Below are 22,622 nucleotides of genomic sequence, written 5' to 3'. Positions count from 1 at the left end.
CTTCCTACCCAGGGAAAGAAAAGCAGGAGAGAAGGAGGCAGGGAGAGACTTGAAATGTCTCAGTAACTCTAAAAACACACCAAAACACCCCTTTCAGGAGATGAGGTAAGCCGGGGTTAGCCAACCCCGATTGGTTGTGAAATATCAGACAAACCCCGAGCCACTGTGGCTTTAAATGAGGCCAAGGAAATCTGTTTTTCTTACCCCAATACTTTTCCCCCCTCGCCCTTGCTCCCTCCCTCGTCCCTCCTTCCACCTCGCCGGGTTCTTCTCGGTCTCCCTTTCCTCGATCACCCCCCTCGCCCGCCCTCCCCCATCTGATTAGGCGCGGACCGGGAAGGGTGGGAGGGGTGGGGGAAGCTCTCCCTTTAAGAGGCAGCTTGCAGTGACGAATTGTTGAAATTGCCATTGCAGGATGGCATGCCGCTATAAATTCATTGTTCCACCTCCTCGCATCTTCACAGCGCTCGCGCTGCTCTCCGCGCTCGCAGCGGCCGACTGGGGATGACGGCGGGCAGGAAGACACTGCATCCGAAGGGACACGGACGCCCCGCTTCACTGGCTCCCCGCAGGCCGCCCCTTGCATTTTTTGTTTTAATTTTTATGGCTTTTTCTCTCTCTTTTTTCCCTTCCTCCTGGTTCTAGTAGAGTCAAGGAACCCCACAAAATAAGAAAGGACCTGGGCTTCGGAGCTTGGAACCCCCGCCGCCGGCGGGTCCAGAGCAGCAAGCGGGAGGGAGGCAGCGCGCACCAGTTGCCCGCCTGGTGCGCGGCACCATCCTTACTTTTCTTCGTGCGGCGGTAGTGCTGCACTTGGGGTTGGATTTGGTTGTTTTGGGGATTGGGTTTTTTTTTCCCCCTTTCCTCGTATTTGAGGAACCTCCACAACCCGGCTTTTCTCTTCTTGATTTTTCCCCCTTTTTCCGGAGCACGAATCCAAACATTTTCCAAACCAACAAAGAAAAGTTCGCACGCTGGCACTGAGGCTGGGACAGGCTGGCGCTGCAGCCGGGTCCCCCTCCTTCCGACACTTGACTCAACCTTGCAAGCAAGTGTGTGTGTGCCCCCACCTCTCGCCCCGGTAACTTCCATAGCGAATAACAAATACCCATAAAGTCCCCGTCGCGCAGCCCCTCCCTGCGGGCAGCGCACTATGCTGCTCGGGTGGGCGTCCCTGCTGCTGTGCGCGCTCCGCCTGCCCCTGGTCGCGGTCGGCCCCGCCGCGGCACCTGCCCAGGATAAAGTCGGGCAGCCTTGGGCTGCTGCAGCGGCCGCCCAGCCCCGCCGGCGGCAGGGGGAGGAGGCGCAGGAGCGGACCGAGCCTCCGGGCCACCCGCACCCCCTGGCGCCGCAGAGCAGGAGCAGCGGGCTGGTGCAGAACATCGACCAGATCTACTCCGGCGGCGGCAAGGTGGGCTACCTCGTCTACGCGGGCGGCCGGAGGTTCCTCCTGGACCTGGAGCGAGATGGTTCGGTGGGCGCCGCTGGCTTTGTGCCTGCAGGAAGCGGGCCGAGCGCGACCCGCCGCCACCGGGACCATTGCTTCTACCGCGGTACAGTGGACGGCAGCCCCCGCTCCCTGGCTGTCTTTGACCTCTGCGGTGGTCTCGACGGCTTCTTCGCCGTTAAGCACGCGCGCTACACCCTGAAGCCGCTGTTGCGCGGGCCCTGGGCCGAGGCAGAGGCCGGGCGAGTGTACGGGGATGGGTCGTCGCGGATCCTGCACATCTATACCCGCGAGGGTTTCAGCTTTGAGGCCTTGCCGCCGCGCACTAGCTGCGAGACTCCCGCATCTCTGCCAGGGCCTCGCGAGCGCCCCCCGGCGCACAGCAGCCCAGACCGACGCTGGGCGCTGGCCCCGCAGTTCCTGGACCAGTCGGCTCCCTCCTCCGACGGGGGCCAGGGACCCCAGACGTGGTGGCGGCGGCGGCGCCGCTCCATCTCCAGGGCCCGCCAGGTCGAGCTTCTCCTGGTGGCTGACGCGTCCATGGCGCGCATGTACGGCCGGGGCCTGCAGCATTACCTGCTGACCCTGGCCTCCATCGCCAACAGGCTGTACAGCCATGCCAGCATCGAGAACCACATCCGCCTGGCCGTGGTGAAGGTGGTGGTGCTGGGTGACAAGGACAAGAGCCTGGAGGTGAGCAAGAACGCGGCCACCACGCTCAAGAACTTTTGCAAGTGGCAGCACCAGCACAACCAGCTGGGGGATGACCATGAGGAGCACTACGACGCGGCCATCCTGTTTACGAGAGAGGTAGGTCCAACCTGCGTGCGTGCTCCCAGCGCCCGTGGAAGGAGGTAGGTGACGGCCCTGCTTCTCCCACAGACCTCCCGCCACTATGGATGTCCTTAACTGCGCCTTGAAGGAAACCCAGCCAGCCTTCAGCTCTGCTCCTGTAGCCAGGGTCTCCCCAGCAGTAATTCCTGCCTTAAATGACTAGACCTGCATTGACAATCCATCCATCAGGCAGGATGTCTCTGGTCTGAGACATGGTGTCCTAGGTGCATAAATAGGATAAGAAGGAACTAGAATGCCTGGGGAAATGTACATAGCTAAATGGGAAGAGGGGGGGAAAGCAAGTTTATCTTTGGAATAGGGAAGGGGGGGTCTTTCTTTCTCTCTTTCTTCCTTTCTTTCTTGTTTTTGGTGGAGGAGACCTTCTACTTGCCAGTGAACCTCAATATACAACTTTGCCCAACCTCATGGAAAGGGTCTTGTTGGTTCATCCATTGTAGTCCCTTTTATCCACACCCTTCCTTTGTAAAGGGCCATACCTTCTTCCTAGAACCACTTCTGGGGCATAAGTTGAGGGTAGACTTTCCAAAGGGAAGATTCTTTCTTCCAATCTGGCTTCTTAAAGGAGTTCTTACTTGTCCACCTGGTGGAATTTCGGTTTCCAGGAAGGAAGGAATTCCGGAGGGCAGGGAGGCACAGAGGCTAGAGCAACCCTGTCCTGCCAGGTTCCTTAGCAACCCCCCTGCCTAGTCTTCCAGCGCAACAGGAGCACTGCCTCTCCCTCCGGAGCTGCCAGCGAAGGGTCACATCCAGCTTGCATGTTTGGGGTTTGGATGAATATGTTTCTGAAGCCCAAGTGTGGAAAGATCTGGGCAAAGAGTCAAGGCATGAGGAAGGAATGTTTGCCCAGGATTTCCCTCTTTTAAGGAAGATGGTTACAGGAAGGGAAAGAAACTGATCTTAATAGGCCTAGAGGTTCTGGGAAGAGCAAAGTATCTATTTGCTCAGTCATTCCATCACCACGTTAAGTGTGACTTTCAGACACAGAGTCTGGGCTGGTTGGGAGCCTTGGCTTGCTCAGAGCTCTGAGCCTCCTGCATGACGCTCCTATGATTAGCAGCTTTAAGTCATGCCTCTCAGATGCCTGGTAAGAGCTGCCTTTTAAAGCTCATTCTTTAAGTGTTTGGGATCCACCCAGGGTAGCTGAAGGATTCGAAATTTTGAAATATCCTGCAAAAGCATGGTATGAAATGGGGCAAGCAGAGCTAGGTTAGGAAATGCACTGATGGCTGGCAGAAAGCTTCAGAATCACACAGCTCCACTACCTAATTCTCTGCTTTTACTGAGGCACCCCTGGTATTAAGGGAAAGTGTCGATAAATTTGGAATGGAGAAACACTTGTGGTCCATGGGGTGGACGTAAATGTAAACCACATGTAAACAAAGGTGCCAGAGGGCAACAGTTTAGGAAGAACCTGGCAGCCCACAATGCAACGCACGATGGAAAATCTGCCTTCTCATTAAGTGATCTAAAAGCCATCCTTTAATTTCTCTGCACGCAAAAATCTTTGACACGAAAGAACATTTGTTTTGTAGCCTTCCATATGAGGTGAAGTTCTCCTGTAAAACTAGCCCTTTCTTATTTGGTTTCCAAGTCTTTTTTTTTTTTTTTTTTTTTGGTAAGCAATTTTCCACGTCTGGATTTCTTGCTTTGCTTCATCCCAAGAAGCTGCCAAGAAGAAGGCTTGAGAGGGTTTGTGGAAGGAAGTTCTCTAAAGACAGAGGAAAAAATACTTTTGTAGGCACAGTATTCCAAAGAGTAGGTCATTTTAATATTCAGTTTCATTTTTTAACACAAATGCACATTCTGCAACTTTTAAGACACACAAAAATTAATGGAAGACCCCATTCCTCCCTACCTCCTGCCCCATCATTTTCCTAACTGCTTCCCAGAAAAAAAGGAAAACTAGTCGGTGGTTCTGAATGATCTGTCTGTTGCTTTTTCTGAATTTGTGTTTTATTTGGGTAGTTAGCAATTCCTATTTTCTAAGCTCTGACACATATCAGTACATTTCAAGTAGATAAAAGCAAGAGAGAAAGAAATTAACGGTCTATCTTAATGTTAATAGGTATTATAATAACATACATTTTCCAAACTAGTCTGCACATGGAAAATATTTTACATGGGCCCTCCCTGGCCTCCCTGCCAAGCAGAAGCATACTTTTGGTAAAGTAAATCTCGTTTAGCTTGTGGTTGGCCCTCTGGTATATACATCTAACTTGAGGGGAACCAAATATTTGAAAAAGCATGTGTATTGTGACTATATGTACTTACTTTAAAAGAATGCTGTTAATTAGGGGGCTGAGAAAAATATTACAAGACCCTTATGCGGCATTCATTAAGAGTACTTCAAAATGTAAAGTTAAGCTCCATCTAATACTCCAGAAGGTGGAAAATGAGAGGACTAGAGCAGAAATAATCTGAGCTCTTCTACCATAGAAATCAGATACCTTAAGACCTAAGAAAAACGTTCATGACTATTTTTTTTTCAATGAGAAATACCCTGAGTTGGCACCAGGATCCTACTTTTACAACTCTGTTTTGAATGTAAGAAGTACGTTGCTTAGCAGCCAGACGCCAAGCCATCAAATCCATGTTTTGATGGGCTCTGAGCACTGTTCAAATTTTGGGTCCAGATGTCTTCTCTTAAATTGCTTGTTTTTCGGGCATGAAGCAAATGTGTGAGGATATGTTTTCCACCCCTGTTTACTAGTCCAGGCCACCTTGAACGTTGTGTCTGGGAGTCAGCAGAATACTGCTAGTAATTCTTTTATCAAACTAACACACTTCACTGAACCCCGGCACTCTAATTAGAGAAACTTAGCACCAGCCAATTTTCTGGCATAGGAGCCGTTTTCATTCTGGAATAGCACTCATGCTGGAATTCACACTACTTCTGCCATCAAACAGTGGAAATCTGATCTCCTCAGGATTTAATTTTGCTTTCCAGAATCCTTACCTCGTCCCTGGTTTCCTCTTTTATTTTAAAATAGATTCTTTAAAGACAAACTCCTAAACCCACTTTGGAGATCACGCATTCTTCTTTAGAAACAAAAGCCCTACCTGGTGGATGACAAAATCAGAGGTTGTTTAAGGTCCCGTCATCCCAAACCTCACATAGATCAAAAGCGTTGGGTTGAAAATGAACCAGCTACAGACTATGTAATACACAAGGTCCATTCATTTTCATTAACTATGACTGTGACAGTTAATAGACAATTGTCTCTCAGCTAACACCTCGCTTTATGTTCTGCCTTGCAGTGCTGGGGCAGGACCCCACAGAGAGCATTTCTCCTCTACCAGCCAGCCCCTTCTTAGGTTGTGACAATAGGGAGCCCTGAAGGGGGAGACCAGAAGCTAGGAGAAAGAAGGAGGTACCACTTCTTATTTGCTTGCTGACTGGATTGATTAATCCAATTGCCTGTTTGAGTTCAAATCCCATTTAAAGTCTGAAGTGAACTCCTAGCCAGGATTCCTAACTTATAGATGAATCCCAATCAATAAAAATCTAAATAACTCAGAAATGGGAAGAATGGGAGCAAATTAAGCAGCTCTGGTTGACATCTTAAAAACACATGTGAATTGCAAGTTGCTAAGAGAATAGATCTTAAAGATTCTCATCACAAGAAAAAAAATTTCTAACTATGCATAGCAATGGACGTTAAATAGAGCTATTGTGGTGATCATTTCATGACATAGACATAGATCAAATCATCATGTTGTTGTACCTAACGCTAATATAATAAGTCAATTATATCTCAGTTCAAATGTAAATAAATAAATAAATAAAGTGAAGAATATTCTGAAAAATCTAATGTCCGTTAGAGACAATGTACCACAACACACAGGACATATGTCATTATTGTCTCTCTCTCTCACTTTTGGTGCACAGCTAGGAGTGCCTCTTATGTGTGCGGCACTCTTGTGCAGCTGAAGGCAGCACGGTGGGATACACCTGCTCCCTGTCCACCTGGGCTTATCACCAGGGGAAAGGAAGCAGATGCACACAGGAATCTCTCTCATGTTAGGAAAACTCGGGTAAAGTTGACAGATTTATAAACAGAGTCTGTGAAAAGAGAGCGGAGGAATAATCAATTCTGCCTGTAGGTCTTTATATAGGCTTCACTGCAGATGTACAATTGAATTAGCCCTCGAAGTACAGATAGATTTTATTTGCATTCAGCAAGCTTTTATTGAGCATTTCGTAGGTACTATCCATAAGCATACACCATTTTACAGTTAATCCTTTCTATAACCTGCACCCATACTACCATCGTAAGGACATTCATGAAAAGAGATCGTCTTCTAAGAGTAATAACTGCCCAATGGCAGAGAGAGAATGTACTCTTGTCTAGTGCTCTCTAAACAAAATATTATAACTAATTTATTCAGACAGAATAATAAGCAGAGAGGGATTCAGAAATTTGAAATGTGACCCCTTTCGTAAGAATCTGTTCCAGGGAGCAGGCAAGGGAATGGATAATTGTTATATAGCATGATGATTTTTATGATCCATGTGGTCATTAGATATCATGGAAATACGTTAGAAGGTTGCCTAACCCGTCTGAGTTCAATTTGGAAGAAGGTCTAGGAGTTAGCCGGACCCATAAGGAGGAGATAGGCTTGCAGATGTGTCCAGCTATCCTGTGCAATGGCCCAGAGGCAACATGTAAAATGTAGGGGGTTAGAAGTGATATGATAGACAACATGAGGGCAGAATGGTGACAGAGTAGAGTCTAGAGAAGATGATAACAGCTAGATTATAGAAGAAATTCTGTGTCCTGAGAGAGAGATCTCAAGTTCTCTTCTTTTAAAGACACTAATCCTATTGGATCAGGCCCCACCCTTAATAATCTCATTTAACCTTACTTAGGTTCTTAAGGTCCCTGTCTCCAAATGCAGGCACGTTGGGGATTAAGTCTTCAGCATATGAATTCGAGTTTTGGTGGGGGAGACTCAAGTCAGCCCAAAGCACCACGCTTAAGAGTTTAAATTGTAAATTAAATCCAATGGGCATCTATGGAAAGAAAACAGCAGTGACCAGAAGTATGTTCCAGAATGAGCCTTCTGACATGAGTAGTTGAACTCAACCTAGGGGAAGGCTTTGCAGGCTATTTCAGTAACCTTCAGGAGGAAATCCAAGATGGTCAAAATTAAAGCATTAACATTGGAAATTGAGAAGCAGGAACCAAATCAAGAAATTTTAAAATGAGGTGGATGTGAATTCATTAAGCCTTTCCAGCAGAAGGAACATTTGGGCTAAGGTTTGACACTGAAATGTTGATAAGATATGGAGGATATAATGACCAAGAGGGGATGAAACAGTGCAGTGGAGGCCTACAGGAAGCCCAGGTTGCATTGTACAAGTTTGAATGCATGATGCAGGCTAATCAGATCTGGGGTCTAGAAGGTAACTGACTGCAGCACACTGGCAGGGGAGTTCCAGGAGACAAAGGGACCACTTAGAAGCCTCAGATGATGGCGCAAGCAGGAAGGAATAATGGAAAGACATGAGAAGGACTAGACAGTTACCGGAGGCATTTGGTAGATGGAATCAGTGACTTACAGTGGCCAATTAGATGTGGCAGGAGAGAGAGAGAGAAGTGCAAATAAAAGATGTCCAGGTTTCTTATTCAGCACTTCATTTTTCTTCTTTTTTGGAGTATCTTTCTCAGCACATTTTGTAAATTTAGTACGCTTCTAAATTATTGAGTTTCACCAAACACATCATAGAGATAAAAACCATGCCGTAATATTTGTTGTAGGAAAGGAATTTACTTGACCAGGCACAGATTATAAACATAAAAGATAACAGTAATGTCAAGAAAAACATGTGTGATGATTCACCAGTACCCAGGTAAAGGTGGTTCAGGAACTGGGATGTTTAGATATAGGTTTGCATTTTGACTTCACCAGTCTCAAGTTTGCAACTTTGGACACCTATTGCCCCTGAGTTTTCATATCTCCACCTGTAAATTAGAGTGCTTTCATTTAATACCAACACAGGTGGAGCTGGAAAGATGTAGAGATCACCTGATCCAAATTCCTTATGTTAATGACGAGGGAACTTTGTCTCAAAGCATATAAACAATTTACGTAATGACTCTTACTAATAACGTTAGAATTAAAAAGTGATCTACTTTGTATTCATTGTGTCTAACTGGCTTCCATTTCCGTTCTCCAAAATGACTTTTCCAAGCATCTCCTCCCCGCACTCCCTAACACCCTGCCTCCCCTTTCCCCTTCTTCTTACTTCATGTTTACAGACAAAACGTCCCATCTTGGAACTCTGGGTCCAGACTGTCTTTCTAGCTTCCCCTGATTGCCATCCACCCAACAAATCCTATATTCTCCAGTCGTGACAAACTTCCTGTCATTCCCCCAAAGAGAGCCTACCCTTTACTACCCCCTGATGTATTGACAAGTCTTTCCTAGTTAGGATACCCTTCCTCTAAGACTGTCAGACTTCTATTCATCCCTCAGTATCTAGTTACCTCCTTTGAGACACTTCTATTGATTCGCTCAAGGAGAGCTCGTCAGTTCCTCTTCTTCATTCCCTCAAAAATCTGTTCGTAATAGTATGTCATAATCTGCTTCCCTGTTGGCATCTCTGTTCTGCTCACTAGACCGTGATGTTTCTTAAGGTCAAGATCAGATTTATTTACTTATTACAGTGTCAGCACTTAGCACAGTGTCAGCAGATTGTGGGCTCACAGTAATTGTGTTGAGAATAGGTGACTCTGGATCCCTTGGTCCCTAATCCAGCTGGGCTCTGTATGTTTGATATTACCTGGTTGTATCCAGAAGCATGGATAGAGATTGTATAACATGGGTCATTATAATAGTCAGACTAATAGACCCGATTAATGTAGTTTCTCTTGAGACTAAATCAAGACCTCTATGATTGGGAATTACTGTATAGGTAGCCAGAAAGGCAGATGACACCTCAAGAATTGGATGCATAGGATAAATATGAATTAAGGTGTATATGTGTATGTTTTTTGGGTTTTTTAATGCTTTTATGCAATCCCAATTTTTTTAAAGATTTTATTTATTTGAGAGAAAGAGAAAGCACAAACGGGGTGAAGGACAAAGGGAGAAGCAGACTCCCCACTGAACAGGGAGTCCGATGTGGGGCTCGATCCCGCCGGTATCATGACCTGAGCTGAAGGCAGGTGCCTAACCAGTTGAGCCACACAGGCACCCCTGTATGTTTGTATAATGCATATGACTAAAATATGTACCATGCCAGATTAATTCTTCTATCACTAACCCCTCTTCATAGAAATTAGGGAGAGAGACAGACATCTAAGGCTCGTTAAGCCCTCTTCTATGTCCTTCTCTTGAGCTCCATGCTTGCCCTTATGAGATGGTAATATCTATAGAAACAGAAGTTGCTGTTATTTAACTCCAGATTCCATTGTACAAGGTATTCTTGGTTAATTTGGCTGCCACTGCTGCAATTGTGATGACATCTGCTCTTCTCACCTTGTTTCTTTTGGCTCCTTCCCTCAGCGTGTTTATGCTGCTTGAAAGACCAACTTCCCAGTCAAGACTAGAAATCCTACAGCTCCTATTACTCATTCCACTTTGTGCATTCTCATGTCTGCTTGGTTCATTTTCTCCACCCAGCACTGATCACTAAGATTTGCTAAGTTGTACTATCCTCTGGGCATCTGCCTCCCGAAGTAGCGTACTTTGCTGGATCCCTGCCCCCTACTCCATCCAAAGGAATAGATCTGGGTGCTATTAGACCTTCTAAATTCCATGATGAATCACAGATATTGACATATTCATAATCCTCTAAATGGCCACGTCTGGTGAATGGTCACCATGTCAATGATATCCTTGTCAAGTCTTCATTGGTCTTGCTGACCATCTCAGCTCTACTTTTGAGTTACATAAAATGTTCAATCATATATCCTGGCCAACACCACAAGACCACCTGTTAAGTCTCTGCATACTTCTGAAACCCTTCCATTTTACTAAATCTTCCTTTGCATTGCTATCTACACCATAGTGATAAGATATTGATCTTGCATGAAAAGAACCATCTTTAACATAACAAAGATGTAACTTACCTTCAGATATATACTGACCAAGCAGAAAAACTCTTGTCAGCACTTGTAATTTAATTACCTTTTATGTAGACAGTGTTTGTGTTTCACATTTTTCCAGTATCCCCTGCCTCCAGTCCATAAGATGGATGGATGGATGGATGGATGGATGGATGGATGGATGGAAGGTTGGATGATAGATAGATAGATAGATAGATAGATGCTATTGCTGCTTTAGTATCGTCACTCCTGTTCCGAATTAAAAAAAAAAAATTGTACAAACTTCAAATAAGGTTTGTAACTGTAAATGTTGTTATAAATCTCCACCAGTAGATAGACATGAGAGTGATGTGCTGTATTCTTAATAATTGGATGTACAGGTTGAGTTTTAATACATTGGAATGAATATCGGAGACCAGAGAAATACATTCATTGCAAATCTTGAGGATGAAACTGTAACGAGGCTGTCAAGGTTTGAAATTGTGTGAATGAAATTGAGAGGTTGCCAGTTTACATAATTATACTTACAAAAATATATAGAGTATGGCCATGTCGTCAAGGGGTTTAATCAGTGTGGTTAAAAAAATAACAACTGCTTCTGTTCATAATTTCGTCACATGCCCACATTTCTATGGCAAAGGGCCAAATGCATTTAATGCAATTCAAGGATAACAAGGAGAGTTGATAGCCTCTAATGAGCAATTGCTACCAGCAAACAGTGAGATGCTAAGAATCCAGTTTAAACTCTATTCAGGAGGGCCATTTCCATTAGCTGCGGCTCTTCATCTGAGCTTCTCAATGACATATGGAGTAAGAAGGGGAAACAATTCTTGCATTTCATTATTTGAAGATAACGAACCCCAAATTGTGAAAATAAACATATATCTTGGTTTAAAAAAATGTATGCGGAAATAACCTGTAGTGTCTAGCAATGACAACCGAGTCTTTCGTCTTAAAGTTACTGAAATGATTGGAGAAAAACTGGATTAAAAATGTATTGTACTATATTATTATCTCAAAGACTGATTATTATGCAAAAGTGTGTTCCAATTTCAATTTTAAAAACTACTAATTTGTTCTTAACAGCTGTAATTTGAGATCCCACGGGATGACATATGAGGGTACACAGGAAACTTGGGGAAGCTATTGCTGGTTTGGTGACTTGATTCACCAAGGCTACTTGGCCAAGATTTCCACTGTCTGAAGCTATAATAACATGGTGGCAGCAATGTAATTCATCACAGCTGGGATCTCATAATATATGGAACACAATAAGGACCTGAAAATGTACTAGAGAAAAGATCACAGGGTATATCTTTTAGATATTCTTTACCTTGGTTGGATTTGTATGCAGCAACATAGGGAAGAGTTAGAAGAGTGTGTTGACATTTAGTAGGTGACATTGGTTACATAGTAATAACATCTTACACTGACTTCCGGGAATCTGTTGAGATCTTGCTAGCATATAACATATTAAGGTGTGTGAGGTCTACATTGTAACATATTAAGGTATGTCACAATTCACCTCAATTAAGCAAACGTTCGTTGAGTTTGTAGCATAAGCCAGACATTGTGGTAGTTGGGGATACAAAGATGGTAGCTGTAAGAGACATGACACTTACTATTTCAACTGGTAAATAGTCATCTTTCATAATAATTGATGTTTTTAAAAAAATCCTTTCCTTCTATGATTATTCATTTATGGCTGACTAGATTACTATCTTGTTTTTTTGGATGTGAAAATGTTAATTTTTACATGTTAATTAATTTTCATTGAAAACAGTAGTCAAGCACAAGAAGTTCTAATGTCTTTTAATGCTCAAATAGCATAGAAAGGAAAGCTGATCGTTACAAATCTATCACGTAAAAAATTTTGGTTTATATTTTCTCTTTATGTTTCATAACCTAAAATTGTCTTGCGATGTCTCTTTCATCCAAATCGATCACTTTTAATGATCATTTTAAGGGGGTGTGACCGTGTTTTTCTTTGAGAATCTCTTAAGAGCTCTACAACTTCTCACCAGAAAAAAATGCATACACTCATTTATATAAACACAATATATTACATATATTTTTTGCGGATTGATCAGATTGAGAAATCTACATGAAATCTACATCTTCAATCTACATGAAATCCTATGAGTAAGAGGGTATGCATTTTTGAAGACACAGCCTATGAAATTACAGCTCTGTTTAGAAATTAGGAGATCTTTCGAAGTATTGTGCTTTTGGAGTACAATTTAGTTTCCCGTTCAAATTACTGATACACTGATAGTTTGCCACAAATAGGTGATTGCAGTTTGCCCGTGTTGGAAAATAAATTACTAGGCCAGGCTTCTGATAAATTTAGCTTGAATTTAAGCCAGAATATTAGGGCTTTAGGAAGCTTCACTCTGTAAAAGCGATCCCAGACAAACGTGCCTGCATATAAGCAGCAGAGCCTCGGGAAACTGCGGCGGCTGTTGTTAAGGGACAAACCACAATCCTAGAACATCTTTTTAAATGTAATTGAGTCCCATCATCCTTCTGTGCCTCTGGGGCCCAGAGAAGCGTAGAAGAGCCGATGCCCTTCCTTTGTCTTTGGAACATTTCCAGAGCTGAACAGGTGATACCATAAACATATCCCACTCTTGCCTTTTCGAGTGAGCAAGTGGCTCTACAAGGTGGCTCCTTCTGGATGGAAATTGATTTTAATGATTTCTTTCTTTCTCCCGGGCAGGATTTATGTGGGCATCATTCATGTGACACCCTGGGAATGGCAGACGTTGGGACCATATGTTCTCCGGAGCGCAGCTGTGCTGTGATTGAAGATGATGGCCTCCATGCAGCATTCACCGTGGCTCACGAAATTGGTATGCAGCGCCTTTTCCCTCCCCTCGCCAAATCAAACACTCGTAACAGCTGCAACAGGAACCAAAATACTTGGCAATTAATTCCAGATTTCTCCAGGTTCAGATGGACCATTGGGGATTGTATTTGTTTATATTTGCACTTTTAGGGTTAACTAGTTAGGGAGGAGGAAGGCAAAGTCAGGCACACAGTAGATGTTTCCTTTTTGATGGTGTCATTTAGGAGTTTAAAAGAAATTCGCTACTGCTCCTGTCTTTTTAAGCATCTAGCAATGACTCTTAGATGGAATTTGTCGCAGTTGATTATGGAATGTAGGGATATCCCTCTTAAAAGTTACTCGAGGCCCTACTGACTCATCCCGGGCTAATCAGTTTGCACAGAAATTTGTCATGTTTATTCCATTGTGAGTGATCAGAGCTCCTGTCAAAGGTAAACAATAGCTTATGGGAAACAGTCCTATCTCCTTTCTAATAGCAAAGACAGTGAAACCCAGACCAGCAGTCAGCAGGGTTTGTCTTCAAATGTCACACGATTTGTGTGTCATAAGAAACACATCTAAATCTTAAAATGAGAAATTTAGGACTGAGTTCATTGTTGAAAATTATCCCACCAGTTAGGAAATGTGTTTCCCAGGCGATGACCCAGGCTCCTATGTATATGAGTACTTTAGTACTTAGAATGAGACATTAGAATCAGACACATCTGGGCTCAATTCTTGCTAGGGTATTTCTACTCGTCTTATTATTGGTCTTATTATTTAAACTCTCAAAGCTTGTTTTCATATCTGAAATACAGGAATAATGGTGCCGATTTCATGGGGTTATTTCAGGGACCAAACTGGGTAGGTTATAAATACCAGCTGTTACTTACACCCACATACACTTCTGTTTTTGCTTTTTAGTTAACGAGTTCATTTCATTTCAAATGTATGTTTCACCTTTCAGCATCATCCTTTTGGGAGCAAAGTATGGTTTGATACCTTTTTTGCTGTATTTGTATTAAACAGATTTAGTTTTTAACCTAAAACCGTAATTTTTAAACAGGAAGTAAAGCTTCTTTTTCATATTCCTGGTAGTAGGCAGAGAACATTTCACAAGGGGTAGATTTCTAGCTGCTATGTTTTCTTTGGAAAGTTAAAATAACTTCAAAGCAAAGATGTAATTGTGTAAGGCAATATATTGCAGGAGTGAAAGAGAAATCAGTAGTTAAATTTCAATTCCTAAGTATTAATCATGACCTTAATTTTCTTAACTGACACTCTTCTTACCATCTAAGGAAACACACACACGCACACACACACACACACACACACACACACTCACACACCCATAAAGCCTTAACATGAATAACCATCCAACAACATCACCGATAATAATTTACATGTTATTAATTAGACTTCTTTAGCTTCAAGATGGAGTCCCATCTCTGCCTCGATGGTCTCTGTTTTGTCTCATGCAAGAGATTCAGACACCCGGTATCTATCTCTTGTCTATAAGGTGGGCTAATAATGAGGTGTGACTCCCTGGTATGCTGCTCCAGAAGACCTGGAATATCCGAAAAGCTTTTTAAAAAACAGATGCCATCTGAGCTTCTGGCCTGGGAATATGCTCTCCCCTCTCTCTCACCCATACCTACCAAACTGATGATAATACAGCTGCGTATAGGTCCTCAATCAGTATTTCTTGCCTATGTCGGTGCACGAGTGAGTAAGTGGGAGAAACACAAGAGCTGCCCAAGGCAACATTCAGAATGTGCAGTGGAAGCTAAGAAGAATTAGCCCAAATCCTCGAGAGGATTGTAATTGAGCAGAGATGATTTCAAAAGTACACCAGTAATTAATCACCATTATTCGGAGTGATGGAAGTTCCAAAAGAAAGGTTCTAAACCCCTGGGTAGGCAGAGGCTGATTCATTTAGGACTGGGTGAGCAACTGGCCTCGTCCATCCATAAGATGACGAGCGCTAAATCCTGATCTTCTCAGGAAGGGATTACAGATTTCTTGAGGAAAAGGCTTTTTCTTCCTTCAATCCTTCAGTGATCCGCTCGCCCACATGGATAGCACTGGGGAGGGGGGAGGTTTCTCTGGAGGAGTACCTCTGTGGCAGTAAATGCAACTTCTCTGGGGCTGCACTGACTCTCAAAGCAACTGGGCTGAAATGAAGAACCTTCCAGCATCCCCTTTCCTGGCCCTCCTGAATTCCCAAACCAAGGGTTGACACCGGCCGACCTGGCACTCTGAGAGGTAGGAAGACAGGTGCTGATGAGAACAACTGTTTCATTAAAACTATATATGTACGTTAAGAACTTTTCTTAACAGTGCAGGATTGGACACAGTTTTACAAAGGAATGATGCAGAAGAGATGTAGGCTTCTATGTGAAAAATCAAACCTGAATCTTTGATCCATGACTATGCCCTGGGTTCCCTTTTAATGTCTTGGTTGGGTCAGCTCATTCCTTCTTTAGAATTCTCTATGATCCATTCTTCAGTCAAACACTGTCTGCTAAATTTGTCTTTCTGCATTACATATAACCGAATCGGAGAAATTTAAGATCTGGGGATAGGGGGATATGGACTTAATTTCCCTTTCATAAGGGGATCTGGCTTTCATTCGCTTTATTTTCTAATTGCTTTATTATTCTTTAATTTCACTTTTTGCCTAAATATTGTGAGCATGTGTTATAAAGTACGAACCTTAAAGAAATTAGAGACGATAACCTCACAAAATATTTCCTAATCGTCTGTCTATGATTACAGTCTTGCCTCTGCAGCCGGTGTGATCTTTGGTAATGCCGCTGGCTTTATTTTTAGATTGTTGCATGAAACCATGGGTCTGAGCTAACCATGCTCTGGATTCTAATTCCACCCCATTCTTATGTAATTTCCTCCCTTCTGTTTTATTAGACACTTACCACTTTCCAGATTGGGAGGTTACACATACAGGCCACGGATGGTGACGAAGTGACCTCGGTTTTGCCCGTGTGCTTTGAATCTGCTTAAGCCCATTCCCAAATGTGCAATCTGCTTCATGTACACAGCGTAAATATAGACTGTGCTCGAAATGTAAGCCATGGAGAGAGTTTCCAGGATGTTCCCATAATTTTTCTACTTTATTTCTCCTATACGGAGTCCTATACGGAGTAAGAAGATATATTTAAGAATAAGGCTTTCATCAATGGACTTTAAGTCTCTCATGCAATGCCCGCTGCTGCTTCTTTCAACCTATAGTGGTTTAAAATACAAAGTCGGTGTCTTTGAATCAAAATTTCCCCTTGGTGTTTTACCCTCTCTATCTGAAAAATGTCCTAACTTGAAAATGAGCATGTAAGATAAATAACGGCAAATCTGAAGTGACCATCTTACACCTTTTCTATCCATCATGTAAAAATCAGGAGGGTTTCAATGAACGGTTCTGAAAAGTGACTTTCTTCCTGGACCACATGTTAATGTGAACACTTCTCTTTTCCTGCTAATTGTTTCTAAAAAAAGATAGGGCACCTGGGTGGCTCAGTCAGTTAAGCGTCTGCCTTCGCCTCAGGTCACGATCCCAGGGTCCTGGGACCTAGCCCAGCGTGGAGCTCCCTGCGTAGCAGAGGCGCTGCTTCTCGCTCTCCCTCTGCTGCTCCCCCTGCTTGTGCTCTCTCTCTCTGTCAAATAAATAAATAAGATCTTTTAAAAAAATAAAAAATAAAAAAATAAAAAAAGAGCTAGACTCTGGAGGTATGTCATCGACTGATGCCAATACAGGCTTCTAGAAAATAGATTTTGATAAGTACAGACTCAACACAGGCAGTAATAATTTGTCTCCCCCCTTGCTCTTATGAATATGTAAACATTCACTAAATCATTAGGACATTTTAAAAAGTTGTTTTAAACCATCAAGAACACAGTCCCCATCCCTGTGCCTTGAGTGGAGGCAAGAATGTGGTTATGGCCCTTTTACAATCCAAGTGTGAACTGTAGAAAGTATTCAAATGAATGTAAGTTTACATTTCGAGTTTATATTTTTAACTTGTCAAACTTTTATTATTGGCTTGTAATAATAAAGATTTCACCTGCTGCCCACATGGTTCTTCAAAATAATAATTTTATTGATGTTGGGCCAGCTTCTAATATGCTAGGGGGAACAATCTGATTTTATTTAGACTGATGAAATCCATAATTTGCAAACTTGCTGAAGCTTGGCTTTATAGTCATTAATTATGAAATGTGCTAAGTGAATCTCTCCACCATGAAAGACTCCAAAATGCTTCCTAAGCTAAAGTCAGGCAACTTAGAAAGTCAAAGCCAAGGGTGCCTGGGTGGCTCAGTCAGTTGAGCATCTGACTTTGGCTCAGATCGTGATCTCGGGGTTCTGGGATTGAGCCCTGCATTGGGCTCCCCACTCAGTGGGGACTCTGCTTGTCCCTCTCCTCTGCCTCTTCCCCCCTTAACATTCTCCCCCACTCACTCTTTCACTGATGTTTTCTCTCGCTCTAAAATAAATACGTAAAATCTTTTTTTTTTTTTTTAAGTTGAAGCCAAATATTCAGCTGGAAGCTAAGAAAGTGGCTGAGAGGCAACAGCGTGGCTGCCCACGTTTTGCTGTGGTTAGAACGAGTTCTCTGGTGGTGCTGATTCGTGTGTGACTGTGCTCGCGGGGATGATTAGATTAAACAAGGCTGGGTTTTGAAAAGCTGCAGAGGCCCTAGAAACACCGTAGACCGAAGCCAATGCCCAGTCAGATGTCATGACTGACCGTGAGATGTGAAGTGAAAGGAAACTAGGATTAAATTTGGTATTTACTCCCAAACCTATAGCTTTAATCAACATGGACTGAGCCTTACTTTTTCTGTCTAGTCTGGAGCAATGCCACACTGTGTCTTTCTTGGCCCCCAGATGAAAGTTGGGAATGGGTCTATACTAATATGTCTAGCAGCACAGAGAGATTTCGTGTTTAGCGTCAGTTCTGTATTTTTTAAATCCTATCCCAATTTCCATTCCTCTTGGGGAGGCCTAGAGATTGTCTGCCACACGTGTGGAAATCCAAGTTGAAGGTCGCATAAAAAGGAAACGCAAACATAATACATGATTTTTTTTTCCTCTAATGAGTAGTCAATTTCCCCTTCTCTTCCAAAGCGAGAGTGTCTAGTAACATCAAAATTTATCAAAGCTACTTGAGATTAGAGTACCCGTAAGTAAAAGTATAACAAAGCCAGGAAATCAGTGAGAACAGTAAAGTTAGCTCACAATCCCTGGGCCTTTGATATTTGTCAAGCAGATTTTCTAAGCACTTTGCATCTTTCATGTCATTCAGTCCTCACGGAATGCTATGGGGTCAGTACTCTCGATGAGACACCCAAGAGAGGGAAAAACTGACACACAGAGACGTAAGTGTTTTTAAGTTTCTAAACCTATCTGAGGTCAACAACTAGTATACCGCGAGGGTAAGATTTGAACCCAATTCACCTGGCTCTAAAGCCCGAGATTTTGCTGCTATCCTATAATGGTTTGTTAGTGTTCATTTGCCAGGAGATAATCCTGAATTTGCTTCGAAAGGAGATGGACACAGCTAGCTGTAAGGTGAAAAAATTAAGTTTTCTTCCTTCCAAATTATATCATTGAGGCAACATTTACCATTTATGTTTAATGTTTTGAAATGGGAGTTTAAGAATTTTGTCACTTCTACGTAAGGATTTGCATTTGAATAGACATGTATGATCCAATTATTGGAGCTCCCGGTTCTCTTCTCCAGGATTCTGGATTCTCATCCCATGTGAGCTATTGGCTCACTCTTCAACCCTTGGCAAGACCTTCCTACACCTCAATAATCCCAGCTGGAAAATTAGGTAAAATAAAAACATGACCTCATTAAGAAACAGATGCTTCAGCTGAGCAGTGCTTTCTTAAGTAAACACATTACAGAGTTTCTTGTGACTTTTTTTTTAGGATGTGGTGCTGTGTCCCCTTGTTCATTGGTCAGTTTGGGGTCAAGAGACAAGAGTTTGAAATTCTGTTTAATTTTCAGACCAAAGTTTAGAAAAACAAGCAAATTTCTTTCCTGAGGTTAATGTGATAAGTCAGCCCTCATTGTACAGTAATACTTGAGCTGAATAAGAAGTTGGACCAACGTTTTCCTTTATAGTAACATGTCTTTCACCCCACATACGTGATCTCAGATTTCTAACATCAGATTCATTTGTGAATTTAAGGAGGCAAGATACTTTCTAAGTCTATATTGTGAATATCAGAGGTGAAATTTATTTAATGAAATGTCACCCATTTGCCTTTAAATTACAGGGTGACAAGTTATTTGCTAATTCTGAGATAACAATATAATTCAGACTCTTACCCTATAGACTAGGCTTTGACATAATTTCCTGTGAAATTCATTTCCTTAACGTAATCCAAAGAAACTCCTTTCTGATGTCCCTTTGTGGGATGGGCATTCATTAGCAAGACTCTTGTATTTGTGATATGATTTAATATCAACTAAGAATACATCACTATTGGGCGCCTGGGTGGCTCAGTCAGTTAAGCGTCTGCCTTCAGGCTCCGGTCATGATCCGAGGGTCCTGAGATCAAGCCCTGCCTAAGGAATCTATGCTCAGTGGAGAGTCTGCTTCTCCCTCTGTGTTCTCCCTCTCTCTCTCAAATACATAAATAAAATCTTAAAAAAAATATAGATCGGTATTTTCTCCAAAAACATTTGCAGTTTACATCTTGATTTTTAATGATGATTTCAAAAAGCAAGATACAGTTCTGAGGTCTGCTTCACATGGGAAAATATTGGATTACACCCGCGCATTACTCTGTTTCCCTCTGACTCCAGTAATACCTTTAATTTTCTTATTTTTGTCTGTAACTGCAAATGCCATTGACAAGTGCACCCACTACTCAAGTGTCTTTGTTCCTTCCTTGCCTCAGGATTTGAGGTGAGAGGTTTCCACTTACATGAATTAAGAACTAAAGATTGACTAAGAAAGACAGCAACGTGAGCAAGATTACTGAAAGCCAACAAACTGCTTTTCAATCTTTTGCATGTCTGCGAATTACAAAATACTAATACCTCTAAATAAAAATACGAATACAAATGCAAATATTAATTTTTCCAAATACAAATACTAATTCTTCCTTAGAGCGAGAGACCGTGGGGCCTCTACTTGAAACCCTGACAGGGAACTGTCGCCTTAAATCCTGTATCCGCGTTGTCTCTTCTCAGGAGGGGTTACTGCCTGAGCTTGGTTGACCTTCTTCAAAACTCTTCAAAACTTCTCTGATTCCTCTTCACTCTTCTTTTCTACATGGACTCGAGAAAGAAATTTCTGAATTGCCTTTCTCTGCGGGTTTCTTGACTCTGTCACCCGCCTCCTCCAAGGACCTCACCCCTCACTAACTCTGCTCTGTATTGTTCCCCAAAAACTCATCATGAGATACACCTTGATAAAATAACAAGTTAGTTTAGGGGTCGTAAACATTTTCTCCAACAATTCTTATATTCGTCATGTGTTGTCCTGTTCTCTGGAACAAATTTGTGTAAATCCCAGCTCTGCTAATCTTGCTAGAGGCTGCTTGTCGGGGAAATGCTTAGTCTCCAACCCACACCTGTAACTTTAAACATCTCCAAGGGTGACTGATGAACAAATTCTCACTGGAAAAGGTGGGTGTCCTAGGAGACTGGTGACATCATGATACATTCTGATGAAGCCTTTCACAACACCGACTTGATCTGTATTATTGTCAGCTACATTATATTTTAAATTTTCTGGATTCTGGATTTTTCCATTCCTGAGCTTTTAGTATCATGGTGTGTTTTCTCTAATGTGAGTGTCCTTTTAAAATAGCTTGTGCCTTTATATGTGTCTTGCCACTTCAGGGCTCAAAGATATGGGCAAATTCCAAACTGACATTAGATGTCTTAGCATCATGATTGGGGGATCACATTTGAAAATAACCACCTCTTTGGCTGTTCCCAGCCCTTAGTATGGCTGTCACGTCTCTCCTGAAGAGCATCCAAACATCCCTCACATTGATCTTCCATTTTAATTCCTGTCCAGCTCCTGAAGGGAAGTCACATGGGTCTCTCTCACTGTGCCCTGGTTCCAGCTACTGGAACCGGCTGCCAGTTTCCGTGGGTGCTTAAATGTTCTTCACGTTGACCATGACTCCTGTTGTCCTTGAGAGAGCATGCCTCTCCCAGCCAACTGACAGACTTTCTTCATGGAAGACAAAACATTCCTCCAAAGAGTCTGCCTCTCAGTTGACCCTCAAGCCACCCATTCCTGACTCACTTTTGCAGGTCTGGCAAAATTCACATCTTCTTTTAGCTCTTGCTGAAGTGGAACAAAGATTTGTTCATGCTCAGAATGGCAATCTTTTCTGGGTGCCATATAAAAATTCCTCATACGTATCCTTGGCAGCAATTAAGTTACGCTGATAAATTAGTAAATTTAGGGAGCATAAAATTCACTATATTATGCCAAGTTACATGCCAAAAGATTCATAAAACTATACCAAAATATTTTCAAATAAATGGTTTTGCTTTTGTAATTGAAATCTTTACAAAATTAAATGCCTCACCATTCTGGTATGAGAGGAAAAATTGAGGTACTCTGCCAGGTTTCTCAAAGTGAATTTCGTGTTTGCTACATGGCCTTGTATTTTAAATCCAAACTCTGAAACTTACCCTCCTAATGAGGTGAAAATCGCTCGGATGCTATAATAAAAATTCACCTAGGGGCACCTGGTGGGTCAGTTGGTTAAGCATCTGCCTTCAGGTCAGGTCATGATCTCAGCCCCATGTCAGGCTCCCTGCTCTAAGGGGAATCTGCTTCTCCTTCTCTCTCTGTACTTGCCCCTGCTAATGCTTTCTTTCATTCTCCCTCTCTTTCTCTCTCTCTCTATCTCTCCCTCTCTGTCAAATAAAATCTTAAAAATATTCATCTGGAAAGTTCTATTTGTTTAGACACATTTGGAGGAAAAGACTGTTGCTTCATTAAATAAATATGAACATCTTATGAACTAAAATGCAAAATCACATGTTTTTCTAAAATATAAAACCTGTATTCCAATAAATGTTATGTGGCAGAGGTCACCTTAGGCCACTTCCCCTCTCTCTTTCTATGCCGGGGGAAAAAACCCAAGTGTGAAGCTTCCACACAAATCCCACAATGTTAGCTGATAAAGATTCTATGCTGGAAAAGTTCAAGCAGCACAGAGTGCCTTCTCAACAAGTGTTAGATGTACTTAGTAACTTTGAGCCGTTTTGAACAGGGCATGATGAAAGGTTCTGGTTTTTTCTGAGCTGCGGGTTGCAAGAAAAAAAATCAACATACCACCCAAAAATTGGACAAAGCCCTGCCAGTCTTTTGGGACATACTTCACAGACTCTGATGCACATTCGTGCTACCGAGCAAATAAAACGTGAGAGCAAGAGGGT

General features: G+C 42.6%; 1 protein-coding gene across 1 annotated transcript in view; it reads left to right on the top strand.

Moving 5' to 3' along the window:
* Positions 1-22,622, top strand: part of ADAMTS5 (ADAM metallopeptidase with thrombospondin type 1 motif 5) — a 46,995-nt gene continuing 24,373 nt past the window's right edge. The window contains exons 1-3 of the mRNA XM_026517545.4: positions 1-105; positions 415-2,257; positions 13,076-13,208. Coding sequence (XP_026373330.1) covers positions 1,154-2,257; positions 13,076-13,208 — 1,237 coding nt within the window. The 5' untranslated portion in view covers positions 1-105; positions 415-1,153. The remainder of the gene's footprint in view (positions 106-414; positions 2,258-13,075; positions 13,209-22,622) is intronic.

The sequence above is a fragment of the Ursus arctos genome, unplaced genomic scaffold, assembly GCF_023065955.2.
Source record: "Ursus arctos isolate Adak ecotype North America unplaced genomic scaffold, UrsArc2.0 scaffold_4, whole genome shotgun sequence".
Lineage (NCBI taxonomy): Eukaryota > Metazoa > Chordata > Mammalia > Carnivora > Ursidae > Ursus > Ursus arctos.
This window is presented reverse-complemented; position numbering and strand designations above follow the sequence as displayed.